The sequence below is a fragment of the Macrobrachium nipponense genome, chromosome 32, assembly GCF_015104395.2.
Source record: "Macrobrachium nipponense isolate FS-2020 chromosome 32, ASM1510439v2, whole genome shotgun sequence".
In the NCBI taxonomy this organism is placed as follows: Eukaryota; Metazoa; Arthropoda; class Malacostraca; order Decapoda; family Palaemonidae; genus Macrobrachium; species Macrobrachium nipponense.
This window is the reverse complement of record NC_061094.1, coordinates 33,271,063-33,293,570: the sequence shown is the minus strand read 5'-3', so window position 1 is coordinate 33,293,570 and position 22,508 is coordinate 33,271,063. Positions and strand designations below refer to the sequence as shown.

The 22,508-nt window shown below is 44.1% G+C and overlaps 1 protein-coding gene across 1 annotated transcript in view; it reads left to right on the top strand.

Moving 5' to 3' along the window:
• Positions 1-1,561: 1,561 nt before the first annotated feature.
• LOC135207332 (attractin-like) overlaps positions 1,562-22,508 on the top strand; it is a 135,132-nt gene continuing 114,185 nt past the window's right edge. The window contains 9 exon segments of the mRNA XM_064239032.1: positions 1,562-1,875; positions 2,385-2,433; positions 2,435-2,514; positions 3,578-3,642; positions 3,645-3,773; positions 19,405-19,608; positions 19,978-20,057; positions 21,343-21,808; positions 22,225-22,405. Coding sequence (XP_064095102.1) covers positions 1,577-1,875; positions 2,385-2,433; positions 2,435-2,514; positions 3,578-3,642; positions 3,645-3,773; positions 19,405-19,608; positions 19,978-20,057; positions 21,343-21,808; positions 22,225-22,405 — 1,553 coding nt within the window. The 5' untranslated portion in view covers positions 1,562-1,576.

The window sequence follows — 22,508 nt, the reverse complement described above, 5'->3', positions numbered from 1 at the left end:
ACGGTTAGATATGCTACGTCTACTGGATGTAGCTGATTACAATCACTCCCCTTACCGGAGAGACCAAAAAGCTCAAAGTGAAAGAATTTCTTCCACCTTCTCCAGTCTCCTGATAAACGATTGTGGATGTTAAGGACTTTCGGACAATGTAGCGCCAATCAGGCGCCTCCAAAATACCAGAACAGGCGTAAAGACGCCAGAGGAAGACAGTCCAAATAAACACTGTCATTGTCTGATGAGGAGAAGGAGCGTGCCTCCAGCCTGGCGCAGATGCGCTAGAGGCAAATAAATCGGAAAAAGTGTCCGATGTGGGCATCGCCAGTTTCCTCGAGACTCTTTAACAAGCTCGAAGCTCCAGCAAGTGGGGAGAAGTCAGCCAGGCGCCAGGCGCCAGGCTCCAGGCAGGCGCAAGGCGCTAGCCAGGCGCCAGGCAAGCAACATGCGCCAGCCAAGCGCGAGGCGTCAGACAGGCGCGAGGCGCCAGCCAGGCGCGAGGAGCCAGCCAGGCACAAGCCAGGCTCTAGGCTTCATCCAGAAGAGATCAATTTCAAAGTGTGATCTCTAAAGCACTTCTTAAGTAACTTGATGATTCCTTCAAACAGCTGAGAATTAAAAGCGCTTGAAGTGCGAGCTTTTAACAATTCTTGTTCTTTCCATAACAATATGTCGTGAGAGACATATTAGCTGTAATTTACGGGAGATGCAACTCTGTGTTGTCTTCTCTTTGCACGAAGGAGGTCAACTTGACCTATGAGAGATCCTTCTCTCTTGGTTACGTGTCTACGGATACGTTGCTGGGATAGGGAGCCGACACTGATCCTTAACTAGTGAGTTAAAAAATTTTATTTTAACATAAGTATACTATTTTCTTTGGGTTATTTGAAATGAGTTTGGGGATAGCTCTTTTCAAATTAAGCACAAACCCTCGGTTAGGATCAGGTGATCGGGATCGGTGTTGTGCTCCTTAATATGCCAGTAGGCATAGGTGTTTTGTCATGTAAGTGGATAGGACCCCTTTGACAAATAAACCATTAGATTCTGTCAAGTAAGTGGATAAGACCCCATTGACAGATCTACAAGAACTCTTAGCCATAGGTCACATCCTCGCTGAGGCTCTTGAGACGAAGCAGACTCCTAGCAATAGCTAGGAGGTCAACCCTTCGTCTAAACACATAGGAACCAAGGTTTTATTTATTTATTACCTACAACGTATGTTGTTTACCTGTCTAATCAGTAACTAGCTGTCTCTTACCCACCGCCAAAGGTGCCAATCAGCTAAGTATATATCTGACAGGGAAGTTGAATGTATGAAAATGATATTGTTATTGTCAATAAAGTTCATACATACTTACCTGGCAGATATATACGATTGAATGGCCCACCCAGCCTCCCCTCAGGAGACAGGTGGAAGAGAAAAATCTGTCCTTAGAAGGTAATAGTTCCTATTCCTTCCTGCCACCCAGCGGAGGCCGGTAGATCACCTGACCTACCTACCGGTAGCGTGTGTGCCGCGAAATTCGAATTTCTATCCGGGGACGACGGAGTCTATAGCTAAGTATATATCTGCCAGGTAAGTATGTATGAAACTTTATTGTACAATAACAATATCATATCTTCAATATTTTTAGCATGTGTCTTCATAATCATCTATATTTTTTGTATTTATTTTCACAGGTTGTTTGCCAATTCTAGCACTATAACAGATGGGAGTGGAAACTACTCTACAGATACTCAGTGTGCATGGTTAATAGATGCGGGAAAACCTAACACATCTATTCGTCTTCATTTAGATCATTTCGCCACGGAATGCTCGTGGGACCATTTATATGTTTACGATGGCGACAGTATTTACGATCCCCTTATTGCCGTTTTCAGGTACTGTAATATCGTGTTTTGTCTTTTGAATGTTAAAATACTGCCCCTAAATACTTTTCTCAGAGATAGTTGGGAAATTTTTGTAATGTAGCTCAATTAATTTAACATTAACACTTCTTGTCTTATGAGCTGTCTTTGTTTTTGAACTGGATTCATGTAGGAGCCCTGTATACTTGGATACCCATACTTTTTCTTGGAATTAGGATATTAATTAATTGAGTACCTTGTATGTTGTTCCTACATGAGTGTTTTTTAACATTTATGTAAAATTTGCCAATAATTGCCAATGAATGTAAGTAGGGGACTGTTTGTAAATGATTGTCTGTAATTTTCAGGTAGATAATGAAGATAAAAAGCCATAGAATTTTTATTTTTAAAATATTTTGGATTGTGAATACAGTATGTACAGACAATTTCAATAAAAATTGAAATGAAATTTCAATAAAATTTGAAACGGAAGTTTTTTCCCATGTTTTACAATTTGTATAGGTTGTATTTTTTATCTTCAGTGGGATGGTGGTTCAAGATGATTACCGTGTCACTCACATACCAGAGGTTGGTAGCATCTTCAGGCTATGCACTACTGTATTTTTATTCTGATGCTGCATATAACCTCACAGGATTCTCAATTTCTTATAGGTAAGACTATATACAATATGCTTATAGGTCACTACTAGCATGTACATACGTACATATAACTTTAAAAATTACATTTAGATTGTTTTGAAATTGAGTAGCAGTCCTGAAAAGGTATCAACTTGCAATGCAATTTTCCTTAGAATAGAGAATCTGTACGTTTGAAAATTGAAAAAAAAAAAAAAAACAGGTAACTTAGAAATGAATAAATTTCAACAAGTTGATAAATGTCTTCATTCTTGTATGGTACCTTATAGGACAGATAAAATTTCAGAATAATGTAAGGATAGATTTTTTTTTTTTTTATAGAAAATTAAGAAGAAATATAAAGATATCTTAGGTAAGAAGAATTATAAAGATATCTTAGGTTCTTATTTCAGACTCATCATGTTCCAAATACATAGTCTTGTCCTGGAAAAATGGGAATTATGGAGTAATATATATCTTTTAGTGGCTTACATAAGTATTGTCTATTATCTTCAGACTCATTTGTGAAAAAAAGATTAAACAGAAAAAACCAGTATTTATATGAGAAATAACTGTGCGAGTTACAAAATAAGAAGATCAAGGACCAGTTTATTTCAGCTCCTCTTAAACCTGTAAGCATCAAGCATCAGTAGGACTGCCAAGTAGACTATTCCAATGAGGAATAAAATATTTCTGATAATTGATATTTTGTCATGTGGTAGCCGAACTTTGTTTTGACAATGATGCTCTACAAAATGAGATGCATACTTTAGTTTTCAAGACATCAGCATTAATGCACCAGTGGAAGTTTCCCAGTTAAATATACACACTTGTTGAATATGACTAACTAAATTAGGTGCTATTTTATAACTTACAGCCATGCTTTAGATTGTCTGCAGTGTTCGTTTTGTTTGTGATTTTTCTTGGTATTTGAAATATTCATCTGTTTGGTTTGTGCTTATCCTCATAGCCTTTCTGGGACATCGTATGCAGTTAGTTTGGTTGTATATATTACTTCCTAAATTTCTGTTAAAAATAGATGTTTGGACTATTAATTTACTATCTTTTTAAACTAATGCTAACATAAAACTTGCAACAGGATTGATGGTTGTCCTAGTACTGTGGCAGAGAAAGTATGCTCCAGTAAAGGAGTGTGCATTGATGGTGTTGTACCTGTGATGCTGGTTGGGGAGGTCCAGCATGCTCAGATTCCTCTTTGTCCTAGAAGAATGTTCATGGACATGGCACTTGCAATCCAGAGCAACGCAGTTGTCAGTGTCATGAAGGATATAAAGGTAGGTGTTCAAGATTTTATGAACAATGTCAATTTACTCATGCACAAATTCACTTTCTTTACATGGGAGTTTTATACATTCAACTTCCCTGGCAGATATATACTTAGCTATAGACTCCGTCGTCCCCAACAGAAATTCGAATTTCGCGGCACACGCTACAGGTAGGTCAGGTGATCTACCGCCACTGCCGCTGGTGGCAGAACTAGGAACCATCCCATTTTCTAAGACAGATTTGCTCTGTCGCGGGTAGCCATAACATCGTTGTTGTTACCTCCTGACTTGGATTTCGTTTTTCATCGCCGTTGATCTGGGCTGCTTCTTTTGCAGGGAAGTACTGGGTCTTCGGTTCGGCATACGCTTTTATTAACTTTTTAATGAATTTCGCTTCGAAATTTCGAAGAAAATACTAATTGAAACTACCGAAATTATCGGTAGAACACTCACATATGTGCAATAAAAGGGAATTATTAATATTTACGTATTCATTATTACATGTAATAAAGGTTACAATTTTATTGAGGAAAACTCTAATTTCCTACTTTAGGAAGTCAGAAAAGCATATAACTAGATACGCTTACTTCATAAGCTTTAATAGCGTTTGTGCTAACGAGCAGTTAGAGTATTAGCATTACTAGTAGTGGTTGCATCCTCATCACCTTCTTACCCCACAGAAACTACAAATTTTATATGCAAATTTGAAGATAATGGATGTAGCTCAGCAAGCTCTAAAAAGGTAAGAAGTGATAGTAGTGTTCACCCCATTGAAGTGGAGGGTGCGTTCCGATCGGCTCTGTCTCGCTCCCAGACCTAGACCTCTTCCAAGCTCCCAGGCCCAGAGGAGAAGGAATGTCGACAGTTGTACGGAGGTTACGGAGAATCCCCACCGGTCAGCCGTCCCCTCGGCAGAATCTGTAGCGTCCCAGACTGCCAAGGATCGCCATTGGAAGAGCATCCTAAAAGAGTGCTTTTCGTCTTCCGATTCGTCTCCTCGAAGAAGTGGATGGAATTCCCGACGAACTGTCGCGTCCAATCAAGAGGAGTTGGAAAGCTCCGACGTTGGACTCGAGCCCGGAACGTTTCCGCGGACGATTCTCCCTACGAGAGGAAAAGAGACCAAGAGGACAATATCCGATCTACGCTTTCCAGAGCGCATTCTCCTATTCATGGCAAAAGAAAAGGAAGAAACCGCAACGGACTTCCTACTTAAAATGCAGGAACAAATTTCCTCTTTAGTAGGGGTATTGAGAAAAGACCTTCCGAGGAGAAAGGACGATTTTCTTCCTGTTAAGAGATCTCGTCCTACGGGCGTTCCGGACTCCAGAGTTGTCTCCTCTACTCCTCGTACGAGTACAGAGAGGAATAAAGAAAAAAGGACGAAAACTCATAGGATTGAGACGCAACATACGGACAATGACGAAGAGTGTCTAACTCGGACAGGAAAAAGTGTTCTAAGCGCCATTCGCCATTGACGCGGACAGCCCGGACAGGCGGATATGTCCTATGCGGACAACTAGTCCAAGGGACTCGTGCCGATTGCGGACAACCTTGACAAGGCGGACAGCCTGGATGGACAAAAACGTCGTGCGCAGGCAACTCCGTCCGGGGCGACAGGCGCCAGAAGCGGACAAGACGGACAGGCAGAAGTGTCGTACTGGAATGACACCAGCCAAGCGCCAAGTTCCATAGTGGACAGCTCGGACAGACGACACAGTCCGAGACGGACAGATACGTAAAACCAAGCGCATTGAACAAACCAGACTTTCGGCAACGGTTAAGCACCAAGCGCCAAGATCTACCTCAAAAGAATCATACGGAGAAATCAACCAGGAAGCGTCTCTTTATGATTTGGACCAGGAGGCGATTTCTCTGGACAGAGACGAAAGGTGCCGCACAGGCGGCCGTCGTCCTGTTCACGATATGTCCGTTTCTGGTGGAAATCTGCCGCAAGCACAGCTGTCTCCTGAGAAGAATGCAATATGTCGCACAGGCGGCTGTCATTCTTGTCAGGAGGACTTAGATGATGATGGAGTTTTTTCTCAGGATCGTTTGCAAATTAAACAAGATTCGTACGAGCTCTCATTCATTGATTAGAGGCTCTTCCAAATAATAGAGGCATAGAATACGGCCTTATATCCATGAGAATAAAAATTTGAGGGATTCTCTTCGATCCTAGAGTTTTCATTGCGATCTCTTTCGACTAATACTAATTTGTGTTTATTGACGAAAAGAACGAAGAGGGCAAGATTTCCTTTCTCTCTCTGAATCGGAGAGGAAAGAATATAGTAGCAAGACTTGCAGTATACGACTACTGAATGACAAGTCATATACCCATACCAGAGTGCCTTTGTGGTTCGCTACGGAATTATCTATATCCTTGCAGGTTTTCCTGGTAAGGACTTCGCTTTAAAGGTTTGTTACGACAATAACTACTCAGCTTCGGTATTTAACAAAGTTGTTGGCTTAAATTTGCATTATTAAGAGCTTCCTTAGGCTCGAGAATAATATTATTATTCCTTCATTTAATGAAGTAACTGGCAACTCATGATGAATGCAGTCAGGCAGCGAGCGAGACTGCCGGGCTGTCATTCTAAGGCTGATACAGATACAGTATTACAGTACCATCCGGTTCTCGGTCATGAGTGGTAGGTCACATCTCTCTCTCCAATGGGATCGAATGGTTAACCGTATATCCCCCCTACAATCATGGACATTAGTCTCGAATGGAGGAGATAGTTAAACTAACACAAATAAAATATGTCTGCCTTTTGCTAAGAAGCTTTCAATAAGAAAGATATTATAACCTTTCAATGCTGTTTACCGTAGGTAACATTATTAGAGGATTCTAACGCAGTAGAACATTATATTATATAATGCTCTCATGCTTACGAAAGCATGGCTTATTAGAATACATGCTTAGTGAGAAGATGGATGTAGTAGAGAATTCACTTTAAGACTACGGTATAGTCAAGTCTTTCGAGAAACGCACACAACCTTTTTGATCGAATCGGATATTGCGCAAGAAGAAGATGGATGAGTGGGGGGGATGGGAAACATTCTCTTCGTAGCAGAAATGGTTTCCCTGAAGGGACTATACTTCGTATATAAGAGTTTTTTCTATAAGAACGGAATTAACATGTGAAAGGAGGTCGGGTACCATAAAGGCACGATGTCTGACACATATAAAGAGAATTAGAAGAAAGCGCCAGCCTGGCGCAAAGCGCTAGAAGCGCCAACCTGGCGCAATGCGCCAGAAGCGCCAGCCTAGCGCAATGGGCCAAGAGCACCATCCAAGATATTTTCTCGTTTTAGCGAGTTATTAACCTAAGAATCCAGTAGCCTCTCGGACAGCGGGCTCGGTAACGGCAAGAATCGTTCCTGATTTCGTACCCTTTTTATCACTTGGGCCAATGCCACGCACTCTCATATCGCAAAGAGCATCGAGAATCTCTTTTTTCGCTCCTGTTCGCGTTAAAAAAGAGAACCTATTTGGAAAACAGATAGGGAACGTAACGATCCTTAAGAGGTTCGATGCAAGATTTTGCATGTCCGTGAGAACCTTCTCGATCGACGATAACTGTTAACGTATGTCTAACATTTATTGGAAAGAGTTGTGAGAACCTGCGGAAAGTCTTCTTCATAGATCTCTTAGCAAGGTAGAAGACGAACAGGCTTCTTATAGAATGCTTCCTTTTCCTCGAACCAAAGAGAGGTAGCATGTACGCCATCTTTATTTTATAGAAAGGGGAATATACTTTTAGTCTTTTTTTTTTTCCCTACATATAAATATAAATTCTTTACAGAATTTAAGATAAAGGGCGTCAAAGAAAGAGAGGATAATACTTATGCCTCATTTGGCCTCAGAGAGGTTGGATTCACAGAGGTCACGTTCTTCTCACAGCATGTTTTTGGAAGTCTTTTCCAAGAGTAGGTATATTCTATCAGCATCTATTATTAAATGGACCTTAACAACCTCTCCACTCTGAGTCTGTCTGCATGCAGACTGACCAGAAGGTGGACATAAATGAGAGGATTTTTCAAGGTAGAGACAATAGTCATGGCTAGACATAGAATTGCTGCAGATCGTGCTAGAGGGAATGAGGAAACTATCCTCTTCCGATACCTCTGTGAACCACATAGCGGTTTTTTCTTCCCTTTCAGAGGGAAGAATCACCTTTGTATATATCTGCTATCAAAGAACGCAGTAAAAGGCTATACTCTGTCTCTACAAGGGAATTGGGAGATAGCAGAGGATTAAGATCTTCGGGATCTTATACGATATATACCTCAATATGACAAGAGTAGGATATCATGTACTTCTAATGGGATCTTTTTTTGTGGCCACAGATTCCATGTTCAGACAAGATGGAACTGCTCCTCATCAAACTTCTTTGAGAAATTTTATGAGGGGAATTCTTTGTTTCTCTGGGTCCTAAACGACCAAGAAGACAAGTGAATTTTTTGAGCATTGGAATCTCGCATCAGATTCTATGAAGACTAGACAATGGGTTCTTGCAGCATAGTATGTCAGTGCAAAAGACTGAAACCCCCTATTCCTGATTCAATGTTTTCAGATAGAGGTTTCGTTGTCCAGGCAGAGTAATTACGTTTTCATCTACAGTAGAATGGTTCAAACGTTTGCCTACAGAGTCTTTGGTATGCGATGACGGCTCGAAATGCTTCCCAGAAGGTGTTCAGAGGGATACAATAAAGAGCTAGAAATCAGGAGTACTCCCAATTTCAACTCGGAGTCGCCTTCAACTTCCAGGCTTCTTCCCTTCCTTCTGGGCAAGGATAGGGAAGATTCTGCAACGAGACACCCCTTCAACATGTAAGAAGAGATCTCGTGAGCATGGAAGTATTCAAGAAGGACCCTCCTTGGAGGAAGATCTTATCTCTCGTACGGTTAGATATCCATATCGTCTACTGGATGTAGCTGATTACAATCACCTCCCCTTACCGGAGAGACCAAAAGCTCAAAGTGAAAGAATTTCTTCCACCCTCTCCAGTCTCCGATAAACGATTGTGGATGTTCAGGACTTTCGGTCAATGTAGCGCCAATCAGGCGCCCCAAACAAAATACCAGAACAGGCGTAAAGACGCCAGAGGAAGACAGTCCAAATAAACACTGTCATTGTCTGATGAGGAGAAGGAGCGTGCCTCCAGCTGGCGCAGATGCGCTAGAGGGCAAATAAATCGGAAAAAAGTGTCGATGTGGGCATCGCCAGTTTCCTCGAGACTCTTAACAAGCTCGAAGACTCCCCGGCAAGTGGGGAGAAGTCAGCCAGGCGCGAGGCTCCAGGCAGGCGCAAGGTGCTAGCCAGGAGCGAGGCGCCAGGCAAGCAACATGCGCCACCCAGGCGCGAGGCGCCAGCCAGGCGCGAGGCGCCAGCCAGGCACAACCCAGCTCTAGGCTTCATCCAGAAGAGAATCAATTTCAAAGAAAGCCCTGGTCTTCTTTGGAACAGGGTGATCTCTAAAGCACTTCTTAAGTAACTTGATGATTCCTTCAAACAGCTGAGAATTGAAAGCGCTTGAAATGCGAGCTTTTAACAATTCTTGTTCTGTCCATAACAATATGTCGTGAGGGACATATTAGCTGTAATTTACGGGAGATGCAACTCTGTTGTCCTCTCTTTGCACGAAGGAGGTCAAGTTTGACCTATGAGAGATCCTTCTCTCTTGGTTACGTGTCTACGGATACGTTGCTGGGATAGGGAGCCGACACTGATCCTTAACTAGTGAGTTAAAAAATTTTATTTTAACATAAGTATACTATTTCTTTGGGTTATTTTGAAATGAGTTTGGGGATAGCTCTTTTCAAATTAAGACAAACCCTCGTGTTAGGATCAGGTGATCGGGATCGGTGTTGTGCTCCTTAATTTATGCCAGTAGGCATAGGTGTTTTGTCATGTAAGTGGATAGGACCCATTGACAAATAACCATTAGATTCTGTCAAGTAAGTGGATAAGACCCCATTGACAGATCTACAAGAACTCTTAGCCATAGGTCACATCCTCGCTGAGGCTCTTGAGACGAAGCAGATTCCTAGCAATAGCTAGGAGGTCAACCCTTCGTCTAAACACATAGGAACCAAGGTTTTATTTATTTATTACCTACAACGTATGTTGTTCCCTGTCTATTCAGTAATTAGCTGTCTCTTACCCTCCGCCAAAGGTGCCAATCAGCTAAGTATATATCTGCCAGGGAAGTTGAATGTATAAAAATGATATTGTCATGATACAATAAAGTTTTATACATACTTACCTGGCAGATATATACTATTAAATGGCCCACCCAGCCTCCCCTCAGGAGACAGGTGGAAGAGCAAATCTGTCTTAGGAAAATGGGATGGTTCCTAGTTCTGCCACCCAGACGGCAGTGGCGGTAGATCACCTGACCTACCTGTAGCGTGTGCCGCGAAATTCGAATTTCTGTCGGGGGACGACGGCGGAGTCTATAGCTAAGTATATATCTGCCAGGTTAAGTATGTATAAAACTTATTGTATCATGACAATATATAATTGCTTCAAGTGTAATCTGCTTGTGAAGAAACGTCAAGGTTTGCATGTTAGGAACAATACACACCACTTTAAAAAAAAAAAACTTGATATTTTTTTTATGATAGATTTTAAAATACAGTAGTACCTCAGGATACAAAATTAATCCGTTCCGAAGCGGCCTTCGTAACCTGATTTTTTTGTATCTTGAACCACATTTTACATTTAAATTGCCTAATTCGTTCCAAGCCCTACAAAAACGCCCCAGTAAATTTTATAATAAAGCTAAATTGACCAATAAACTATGAAATACAACAATTTGGACCATTCAATACCTAACTTAAACTACATATACTACTAATATGAACTACTTACCTGTAAATAAAGTGTATTAGTGTACATGGTACAAGAAGTACTGTACGTACATACGTACGTATGTAGTAAAATGTGGAACCTTACCTTTCGAGGGAGGCGATCTCCGAAAGTGGTGACAGAGGAGGAGGACAAATGGCAGAAAACTTGAAGGGCATTAATTTACGAAACACATTAAAAAATGACAGGAAACATTAACAATAAACTTTACGAAACACATTAACAAATGGCAGAAAACGTTAACACTTACCTTTACAAAAAACTTAAAATTAAATTTGTTCCGACACGGCATACAAACCTTCGGTCCTTTTACAATAGGAAGGTACTAGCGGCAGCTGGATAGGTCGTAAGCTTTCGAACAAGGGGTTCGGTAGTTAACTGCTTGTCGACAGGCGCGCAGCGCGACTGGTAGGTAAAACAAATCACTTTTTGCTTTCGGCCTGCTGGCGTGTGGACGTGTATCATCGCTCTCTCCCGCCCGATATCGTCGTTGCTTTCGCATGGTTGTGTTTTTTCTTTTCTATTTATCTAGTGAAACTGAATTGTAAGTACAATCATTTCATATTTATTTCCATTGAATTCAATTGTGAATTAAAGGATCTTGTTTCACACGCCCTCCGATTACCCGAGTGCCGGGACTGAAGGGCGTAAGTGCGGGAATTCATTTTACCCAGAAATGATCCTCGTATTGTGTATGCTCGGTGCCGAGGGCGGGGAGAGCGCTCGCTCCGAGCGTATATTTTGGGTTGGAAATGTGTAGATGAAAATCGTAAGTAAGTGCTCTTTTCATTTATATTTTTTTGACCTGTATGCTCGTTGCCGAGCGAATGCGCTCGGCACGGAAACTTATTCTGTATGGAAGTGAATCGCAAGTACAGTATTCTTTTCATTTTCTATATTTATTTATTTGATTGTAGCAATACTCATTTTGGATCAGTTTCCGAGCTTACCCGGAAATTGATCTTTTCCCCTTTTTATTTGAATGAAGTGAAATCGCAAGTGCAGTTCTTTTTCATTTTCATATTTTATTGAGATTGCATTGTTTACTGGGATCAATGTTTCCGCTATTTACCGGGAATTGATCCTTCCCCTTTTTATTTGTATGAAGTGAAATCGCAAGCGCAGTATTCTTTTTCATTTTCATATATATATTGATTTGCATCAATCATTATGGATCAAGGTTTCCATAAACCTTGATCCATAAAGGTAAGGAATGGATCCTTTTACCCTTGCGCTCGGTACCGAGGGCGCAAATAGCGCTCGATCCGAGCCCTTATTCATTGTGAAGTGAATCGTAATGCAAGATTCTTTTTCATTTTATTCTTTTTATTATTGATTGCATCAATATTTATTTGGTTCAAGTTCCGCTCAGTCAGGGAATTGATCCTTATGCCCTTGCATTCGGGCCGATGGCACGATTGCTCTCGGGCTCTTATATTAGTTGGGTACTAATGGGTGCTGTGCGGGGGCTGGGAATGGGGGGAACGAGAACCCCCCCCGCTCAGCTCCCCACAGATGGCCCTTCCCCTTGTGGGGGGGGGGGAGGTTATCAGGCGTTCTTCTCCTCGCCCGATCCGTCGAGCGCGGGGGAGGGCGCTCGGTGGCGCCGATGTACAATTGTATTCGGGGTCTTCCACGTTCGCGAGAGGGCACACGCGCGAGGGGACTTCCCCACCCCCCCACTAATCGCTACTACTGTTATTTCCGCAGGTGCTACTGCCACGAGGGTGGACCTTGGTGAGGTATGGGCGTCCTTCGATTTGCAGGGCGTGCTAGTGTCCAGGGGCTGCGGTTTCTATGTCTGGGGCCTACTGCGGTCACCCATGGAGTGGTGACCACGCTCCAGGTGACGACGTCCCTCCTCACCTGGTGTAATCACCTCACGTGGTAACAGTCTTGCCTACAGCCGCTGTGAAGTGCCGTTCGCCGTACCGAGAGGGGGGCGTGCCGCCGCCGCTCGTGGTTGCCCGCGCTGCAGCGACCACACTTCCGCTGTCCTAGAGCTCGCCCTGGACCTGCCGCCAGGGTACCAGGATGTTGCTGGCTGCTGCTTCCACACCTTCCTGTCCCGGTGCTGCCTGCCGACCCTGCCGATTATGGGCTGACTGTCCCCAGCAGTTGCTTGCCGCTGGCTGTCCCTGCGTTGCCCGCCTGCGCTGGCGGTTCCCTGGCGTTGCTGCGCTGGCGGTCCCTACCGGATGCTGTTCTGGGCTGTGCCTCTGTTTCCTGAGATGCCCATACTGCTGATGTCGTCCTGTTCCGTGGTGGTACTACCCCAGACTTTGGTCTGTCTGTACAGGTGCGTCCGGGCCCTGTAGCTTCGGCTACAGCAGCCCCGGCTCCGCCCTGGATAGCAGATCTTACGTCTGTCCTGAGGAAGCTGACGAAGAAGAGGAGGAAGGTGTCGTCGTCGTCGTCTTCATCTTCTTCATCGTCGTCGGCTGCCGCCTCTTCCCCGTTCGACTTCTAAGGCTTCACAGCCGAGGAAGAAGAAGGTTGCCTCCTCCCTCCTAAGAAGTCTCCCTCGGGAGCTTCTCGGGACCCGTCTCACCTCAGTGGGACGGGAGGGTTCCTTCCGCTGGTCCTCCTGCTCCTTCGGGAGCGGGGCCCGTCTCTTCTTTCCGCAAGGAAGAAGACTACGGGGACCAGAGGGGTACTGGCTAACACCGGTACTTCCTCGCCTGGTGTCAGTGGTTCTGCCACTGCATCAGGGTCCGTCTCGGCCTCCCTCTCGTTCGCACGGGAGGTACCGAGTGTACGGTCGCCTACCAGCGACCGTGCAGCCAGGAACCAGACCTCTGAGTCCGCTCAGCGTCAGGTTCACGGCACGGGCGGCGGAAGACTGGTGACAGCCGCTCACGCGACTCTCACCAGACCAGCTATCACTCTCGCGGCGAACAGCTGGCTACCCGGGGACGTGACGGTCCACGACCGGCCACGGGCTGAGGCTGGGAAGAGGTCCTCCCGTTCGCCGGTGCCAGCCACGGCGGTGGAACCAGCGACGTGGACGTGCCGTGAGGACAAGCACCGGTCTCACTGTGACAGTGGAGCCTGCAGGTCGCCTGACCGTCGCTCTCACAGAGAGCGATCGGGTATGGCAACCAGCACCAGCTCTTCTGACACTCGAGATCGGGGCCGCTGTGCTCAGTCCAGCCGTTATCCACAGCGAGGACGGTTCGACCAGGCCTGCAGCTCGATCGCCACCCACGGGTTTGACGATCGCCTGCAGCCCTCCAAGCCTGCTGGTTCTGCCAGCGAGCAACGAGGTGGAGCGTCAGGTCTGCCTCTCCCGTACCTTCAACCTCCTCGGGTTACACCGGGAGGAGCGAGGTATTGAGGAGTGATCGTGAGGGGTGCGCCCCTCACGATCCCACCACGACGCCCTACGTGCCAGGCACGGTTCTTGGACCGGCCAGGACGTATGCGCAAGTGGATGGGGAAGACCGAGAGGGCTGTCGCTGTTCCCCCTTCTTAGGAGGAAGGTTCTCGGAATATGCTCTGTTCGAAGGGCTTAACGGTCCCACTCTGCAAGATGCTGTGACTTCCGAGATCCAGAGGAACTTTGCCGAGGTTATGGCGCTGATTCGTCAGCACAACGACCTCGGGGAAGGATCGCCGCTCCCACCAGCAGAGCCACGTCTCGCTCGAGTCTTTTGGGGCCCGAGAGGGAACCCAAACGACGTGGGTCTGCCGCGATCGGAGCTTGCCGACTGTGTTGAACCAGTAGTCTCTCGTCTCCGGACAAGAAGGCTCTCTCAGTTCTGGCCGGTTTGAACAAGCTACTTCACCTCCTCTACTGCGACAGAGGCGTTTCTACGTGTCTTCGGACACCGTATTTGAATAATACCCCTTCGGTCCTCCTGAGAGGTTTCGACCTCGACGAGGACTGGAATGAGTCGGAGGACGGTATCGGCTCTCTCCTGTCAGGTGTCGATCAGCCCCACCCAGACGACGTTCACAGTGGCGGCAGATCCTTACCTACAGTATGAGTTCGTAACCCTCCTCGGGGAAAACGTTTTCTCCTGACGATACGTTTTCCCAGGCTCTGAGAGGCCATCGCCGTAAGGCGATGGCTGCTCCTTTTCTTCTCCAACTGCTAGTTCCGCTGGGAAGGCGAGCCAGTATCCATTCCTCCCCCATTCCCTCTCTCCTTACGGCTACGAGGGAAAGGGAGGGATCCTACAGAGATTTCTCTGTAAGATCCCACGTTAGGGGCTGCGCTACCGGGGGGGGACCTTCGGGTCCTACCTGACGGTAAGCCCCGGTCGTTGAGGAGGGATCCTGCCCCTTTCTCGATTTCTACGGGAATCGAGAGGACCACCAGCCGATATCGTTTGACGAATTCGGTGGGGGTTTCGCAGAGTGCTTAGAATTCTACGGAATTTCTAGCGCACTCAGAGTGTTCGAGTTTTTTACGATCTCCAAACACTTAGGCGAGACCAAGGTCCAAAGTGAGCGAGAATCCCCGATAATTGTTTACGATAATCGGGAACCTCGCTTATGCTCGAATTCCTGTAATTTCTAGCATTTGGAAAGGAAGAACTGCTGCTGAAAGAAAGAGTATCTCACAGTAGGCGATTAACCTGGAATAGAGAAGAACGGACGGGAACTTCCAGTTTGCTTGAACTATCGTCTTCGGTATTCTGTTCACCATTGAAGCTTCCTTTGGGAAAGACTTCTCCTTCACTCTCTTGACTAGAGAACGAAGGCGGTCGATCTCCAATCCTTATTCTCATTCCTCGAGGGGAAAAGAATTTAGGATGGAGGTCGTTGTACAGAACTACAAATATACTACGTATATTCCCTCGCGACATGATTCTTGTAACAGTTGAATTGTCCGGGGGTAGGCGCATACCGTAGTTAACTCTACGGTTTGTGAGGCCGAGACGAATTGTATCTTAATTGAACTGCAACTCGGGGTTGCCTGCAACCTCCCAGCAGTTATCAGTTTCGATTTTAGATACTTGGTATTGTCATGACAACACCAAATCAGCTTTTGTATTTACCGAAATCCGTTTCGTTTAAATATAATTGCTCGAGCGTATTCTTTATGCTCGATGGTTCTAGCCGAACGCATTCCTTCGTGGAATAATGGATTAACTGGCAACTCAGGATGACGAGTCACCGAGAGCTACTGCGTATTGAACTGCCTGATAGCGGCTCAGTATCAGCTAGGTCTCGGAGATGCACGGTCGGTTACGTACTCTCTCTCCCCTGGTTTGATTGACTACCGAACCGTATCTCTGCCCAACAATCATGGACTTAGGTCTCTGATTAACGGGGATTCTCGCAATAATGAAGGACCATCTACTGCTTGTGACGCTCGATTTCATCGCCTTCGACATTGCGAGAATTTTCAACAGAGATATCTCTTGGACTCTTTCATCTTTCTGTTTACCGCACGGTAACAGAAGTCTGTACTAGTCAAACCGCTGCATCGCACCGCGATAATGCGAATGATTTTTGCAGACATCTGAGTTTGTCTTCAAAATATCTCGTATTCGTAGGTGTGCCAATTATTCATTGCTCCGCCCCGAATTAAACAGATATGTCAGAAGACATCGCCTACTCTCCGACCTGACAGCTCTACTTCCAATGTTCAGCCCATGAGAAGCAGTTCTTCAGGCAGTATTTCCCTGTCTTCATTACTGAAAAGCGCTCCGCTTTTATTGCAACTACGATCCTCACCGGACAGCAATGAATAGCGGTTAGCGTTCTCAGTCTTTGTAGCACAGGTTCAGAATCTTGAGAATCCTTCTCTCGGTTCAGCTGCGAAGACGTAGGTTGCATTTTCTGTACACCTTCGTCTTCAACGACACATAGTGTTGTTTCTCCTTAGCCGAGAATCAACCATACTATGAGATATCTTGCCATCAAGGACCTCGGTCTCTAGAAGGCAATTGACTTTCGCCTGTTGGGCACATGCCTTAAGAGAGTCATCACCTTGCCTTCTGGCATCGGTGACGAACAAATTATTTGTTTAGTCTCTTGGCCAGAACCCTTTTAAGGCGAAGGTCACGTGACTTGCTCGGGTGCCTGGACAACTTGCCTCCTACCGAACGAGTCAGTCGGCAGCTGTCAGAGCGCCCAAGTCTGTTACGAACTTCGCTGTGGACTTAGTTCGGTTGTTCCATAACAATCTTTTCTTCGTCCTAACGGCTTGTCACAGTACCCATACCATCGACACCCACCATTGAGTGTCGGTGTCCTATCCACTACCGAGAAGAACAATTCGCTGCAGACGGATAGACCAGTAGGGTACAGGACATCACCGAAGTCGAGAAGAGGGGTTAGGTCATACGACCATTCCCTTCTTTTCCTCTGAGGTAATTGCATGACTTTTCCTGCGAAGTCAAGCATCCAGGGGATGGGGATTCGTGACGCTCGATTTCGTACCGAATTCGTAGCAAAGACTCTGAACCCTTCGGTTCCTGACGATCGTTAGAGTCCTTCACAATCCCCTCCCTAATGGACTTCACCGCCTTCGATGCGAAGGAGATGCTGCTTTGTCCTGTGAAAGCGCGACCGCGCTTTCTGAAGAAACTCGACATCCCAGGATGAGTGTTGAAGACTCTTCGTCAGCACCAAGATGACCTAGAAGTACACTCCCTCGAGTTACACAAGAACTTCTCCATGGCGCAGGTACTGAAGGCAGGGGGTTCTGGTACAAACAGACCACCGGCACCTCCTTCTACCTTTGGATATTGCCCACAGGTCCTTGGATCGTTTTTCCTTAGGACCCATGGTGGTCTGCTCAACACGTTGTCTAGCTAACCCAGACCCTAGCAGGCTGAACAGCATCGAGTCCTGGTGTGACTGTAAGAATAGATAAGTGAATGAGAGAGTGACTGGCTTTCTCTTCCTATCTTTTTCTCCCCCTCTACCTGTGGGTAGAGGGATACGGTCATCACCTTGCTGGATAAGGACGAGATGCGGTGAGCGTACTCGACAGAGCCCATCCTATCCCTTTCACTAGGGATGGGAGCGAATATCCACCACTTCCTCCTACAAGGGGGGGGAAGTGGATGCCAAAACAAGAGACAAACCATAACTTTATGTTGCCTCTTGCAAATAGGAACTTGTTCTTGTTTTGCTGGTACGAAGAGATACGCTTGCCTCTCTCTTAGTACTTGGTCCAGAGGTCTGACCATTGATCATGCGGTGCACACCCCGATCAATCGGACAGAGCTTGGATCCCTCCCTCGCTCTTACGACCAGGGAGGCATTCCAAGGTTGGGCGAACACCAGTCTGTTCACAAAAGACTCAGATTCCCCCCACCAAGAAGTGAGTCTTCCTATTGTAAAAGGACCGAAGGTTTGTATGCCGTGTCGGAACAAATGACAATTTGTCCAAAATTGCATTTTTCCTAACTATACAAACCTGAGGTCCTTTTACACATAGCCCCACCTCATGCCACCCCTCACTCTGCCAGTTTTGCTTGGGCCAAAAGCAAAAAGTGATTTGTTTACCTACCAGTCGCGCGCGCGCGCGCCTGTCGGACAAGCAGTTAACTACCGAACCCCTTGTTCGAAAGCTTACGAACCTAGCCCAGCTGGGGGGGCCGCGAGTACCCTTTCCGAATTGTAAAAGTGGACCTCACGGTTTGTATAAGTTAGGAAAAACTCTTGCAATTTTGGACAAATTGTCATTTTTTTTTCTTTGATTTTTAATTTTTACATTTTTACTTTATTATACTTTACATTTTTTTTTCTCTCTCTCTCTCTCTCTCTCTCTCTCTCTCTCTCTCTCTCTCTCTCTCTCTCTCTCTCTCTCTCTCTCCAATTTCTTCACCACCGAATGGATGCCAGTCCGTTTATGGAGTTTATCAAACCACCCCCGAGAAGCCTTGAAGTCCGGGGTTGCCGTCGATGTCCCTTCTCCTCATTTGTCTTCGGCCTGGGCAATCAGAATCAAGCAAAAATAGCGCTGGCCTTTGTGGACACAAATCATTGCCAGTTCTCGGTTATCGTATCGCCAGTGATTTCTTTGTCCTCAATCCATAGAAGAAGCAGCCTCTCCATCTCATCATGCACGTGGCTCCTCTTGTTGGACAAAATAGTCATGCCCTTGGAAGATGTAGCTGCTTTTATGGCTTCCTTCTGCTTAAGAATGCCGCCTATCGTCGATGGATTTCGGCCGTATTCCTTAGCGATCACACTCAACCGCATGCCAGCCTCATGCTTCTTGATCTCCATTTTTGTCTCCATAGAAAGCATCCTCTTCTTTCCGTGAACTTCAGCAACTCTCTTGGGACCCATGACTATACGTACATAATTAAGTTACTAATTAAGTTCTCACACAACTCGATAAAATACAAAGCAAAATCACCAACACGAATTTACGTCAATAAACGAAAAATCGTATATGAACGAACGAATTCCGCATGCTTACGATAACGATGCAGCTACTGAGTGGCCGAAGAAAGCCTTTATGTAGAGCACGATGGGAGAGATGCTGACCAATAAGAGAGCAGGATCTTACGGCGGTGGGACTAGCATCAGAACCAATGGAGGGAGAACGGGAGGATGGTGGCGAGTCTATTTCGTAAAACTTGAATTTTTTGTAAGTTGGGACTTTCGTATGTCGAGGTTCCACTGAAGTGTGTTTGTTTATTATATTATTGAGAACTTGTATTTTTGTACTTATGGTTTCAGAATTTATGGGAAATCTAAGGAGACTAGCAATTTAGCAACCTTTTCAAGCCCAAGCTTTTTGCTTAAATTTTGCTGGTTGTGATACTTTACAGTCTTTGGCTTTGCAGGTGCTGATTGCAGTCAGGTGAAGGAAGCAGGCTGGTGGGAAGTTGTTGGTCATGATGTTTCTAGTGAATTGGATCTTCCTAGTCCTGCATCGTCTTTGCTTGAAAGATCCTCACATGCCACTGTCCTTATCAATAATGAAATCTGGGTAATAGGTGGATATTCATTCACTGAGAAACCCTTTTTATTGAGATATAACATAGCAGGTTAGTTATTTTGCTTGAGACTCTCTTATTTTTTTATGCACACAGAAATCATCCAGGGAATTTATTCTGTGAGAGCAGGGAATTAGAAGAATGTTAAGTTAAGTAAATTGTAATGGTAGGTTTTAAGAGGCCAGAGGGAACAGATAAAAAATAAGTCTTATTTTCATTAAGTTGACAATCCATTTTTGAAGCTTGTGTAAAACAATTTAAAACAATTTTTGTAGAGGTTAAAACAATTTGTTATATATCCTGAATTGTCACTGCCTATATTTATAGTGGTTAGGGAGGTTTAATAGATTTTAACCAGAAAAATTATTTGTCCAAAAATATTTTGTATATGGTAAAAAATTTTTTCTTTTAATGTTGTAGAAGACAAGTGGACTTCAGTGGAAACCAAAAGCATCAAAGAGCCAAGTGCAAGATATGGACATACAGCTGTTGTATATAATGTAAGTGAAGAGCTTTTATGTTTAGAATAACATATAGTATAGGGTTTTTGATGTCAGACAATTTCATGTTTCAAAATAAGATACATTTTATTGATGTTAGCATTTGCACTTTGCTATCCAAATTCCCTTTGATCTGCTTTGATCTTGTGGTATCTCTTAATTGCACAGCTCCTTTTAATTTTCCATCATTACACATTTATTCTTTGACCAACCTGATCTGATTACAGCAATTAGCAACATAAATAAATTCAGTGAGACTATCCATTTCACTTGCTCTCTCTTTCTCTCTCTCACTTGAATGACAAAATTCCTCGATGTGATCTTACAAGTTGTGAGAGAGCTTCTCTTATTTAAACTTATGCAGTGGTTCTTCTAACCGAACCTTGCTTATAATAATTTGATTGGGCTCTAAAAATGTGACCATTCCTGTTGTTGCATTACTACTTGCTACAGCTGCATTTACTACTGTACCCACACACTGTCTATTCTTTTATTTCATTCTCTGAATCTTGACTGATTATTTCAGTAAACTCCTCTGGGGACCTTTGTCTTGAATACTCTGCCAACAGTGCCCTTACACAATAAAACCTAGAGAGATTAAATTCCTAACTAAAGTGTACCCTCTCCTTACACAGACTAACTGTATGAGTGTTCCCCAGAACTTGAGTTTCTTTTGCCTACTTAATCAAAGACCACCAACTTTTTCTGCAAATGCCCAGTGGAAGACGGAACCATTGTTAGCATAAGAAATATGTGGAATCACTGAATCTCACCTTCAAATTAAATCCATGGCTCATAGTTGCCAGCCTGTGTTTGGTTGCTTAGGATGTGGTTGACAGGTACAAACCCAGTGCATTGGAGAAAATTTTAATGGTATTTTATGAGTGGAATACATTTGAACCTGTCACACTTGAAATGACACCTAAACAAGCATTGGTAGAGTTCACTGGAGGACATGGATGGAAAAGTGTGGGTGATGAGAATACTTGAAAGTAACTGGAGAAGTGAGGCTGAGTGAAGTATGGTTGTAGCTTGTCTGAGGAAAAAGTGACTTTCTTGGGGTGATTTGTTAATGAAAGCTGTGTAATTTCTGGAGATAATTGTCAATTACTGTAACTAATTATTAAGTAGATGCAGATTTTGACATGCTTTTCTTTTTCTGTGGTAACTAAGAGCCTGAAGTAAGCTTCATCTTTTTCTGTGGTAACTAAGAGCCTGGAGTAAGCTTTGTTCAGAAAAATGCATTGGTTTAAAGTTTGTGTTTATGACGTCCCTTTTTTTTCAGGAGTCGATTTATATGTATGGTGGCATGAAAGCGGATGGCACAATAGCAAGAGAGTTATGGAGGTTAGATGTAGATACACTCAAGTGGTCAGAAATTTCTTCCAATCGTGGACTGAAGGCAGGACGGGGTCGTGGTAATAGGAGGGGCAGGGTTGGCCGACGTGAGAGGAACAAGCGTAATAATAATGGCCTTAAAGACAAGGAGGAAAATCTTTCATATCGTCATGCATCAGAAGACGAAAATGATGATCATGAGGAAGAAGATGATGATGACAAGGAAGAGGAAAAGGCAAATCCCAAAAGTCGTCAGGAGTCATCAGGCTGCTCTTCACCGGGTCCATGTGCTCCCATCCACTGTGTGGGTCATGCAGCTGTGGTGGTACAAAAAACGAAAAGAGTAATGCTAGTTTTCTTTGGGCATTCAGATCGCTATGGATATTTAAACACTGTTCAGGAGTATGATTTTGGTGAGCATAATTATTTAGTTGTTATTGTGTTATGTAGTTTGTTTTAAATGTAGTGGTCATGTGTTCTATTTTTCACTGGGAATTAAATTTCCCTGTAAAAGTACAAAGACATTTAATTTGTGTAGCAATCCTTTTAATAGTTGAGTACTTTTTTCTGTTTATTCCCACTGAAATTTGTTAAAAAACTAAATTATTTAAAAAAACATAATTAAGTATGATCATCTCCAAGAAAAACTAGTTTCAGAACAAACCTATTACTTATTATGCTAATTTGTTTGTCAAGAATTGTATCCTAAACATTTTTTTGTCAAGTTAAAAAAAATTATAAGTTACACAGCTGGGAAATGTATTTAATTTAGTTTTAGCCTCATTGATGGAAATACTAGAAGTTGTTTATTGATTTTGTTTTAAAACAGATCAGAACACCTGGACAACCTTAGAAACTAGAGGAGCTGTTGTACATGGGGTGTATGGTCACACTGCCCTATGGGACCCTATAACATCATTGGTTTATATACATGGGGGATTACGTTCCATTAAAACACAAGGCCATGTTGTGTCAGACCTCATGACATTTGATCCCATCAAGCTTGTTTGGTAAGTAAAAGAATAGGTAGTCAAATTTGATCAAGCCTATATTATAAGTAAAAGAATATACAGTCAAAATTTGATACTGTTATGAAGAGGCATGTATAGATTT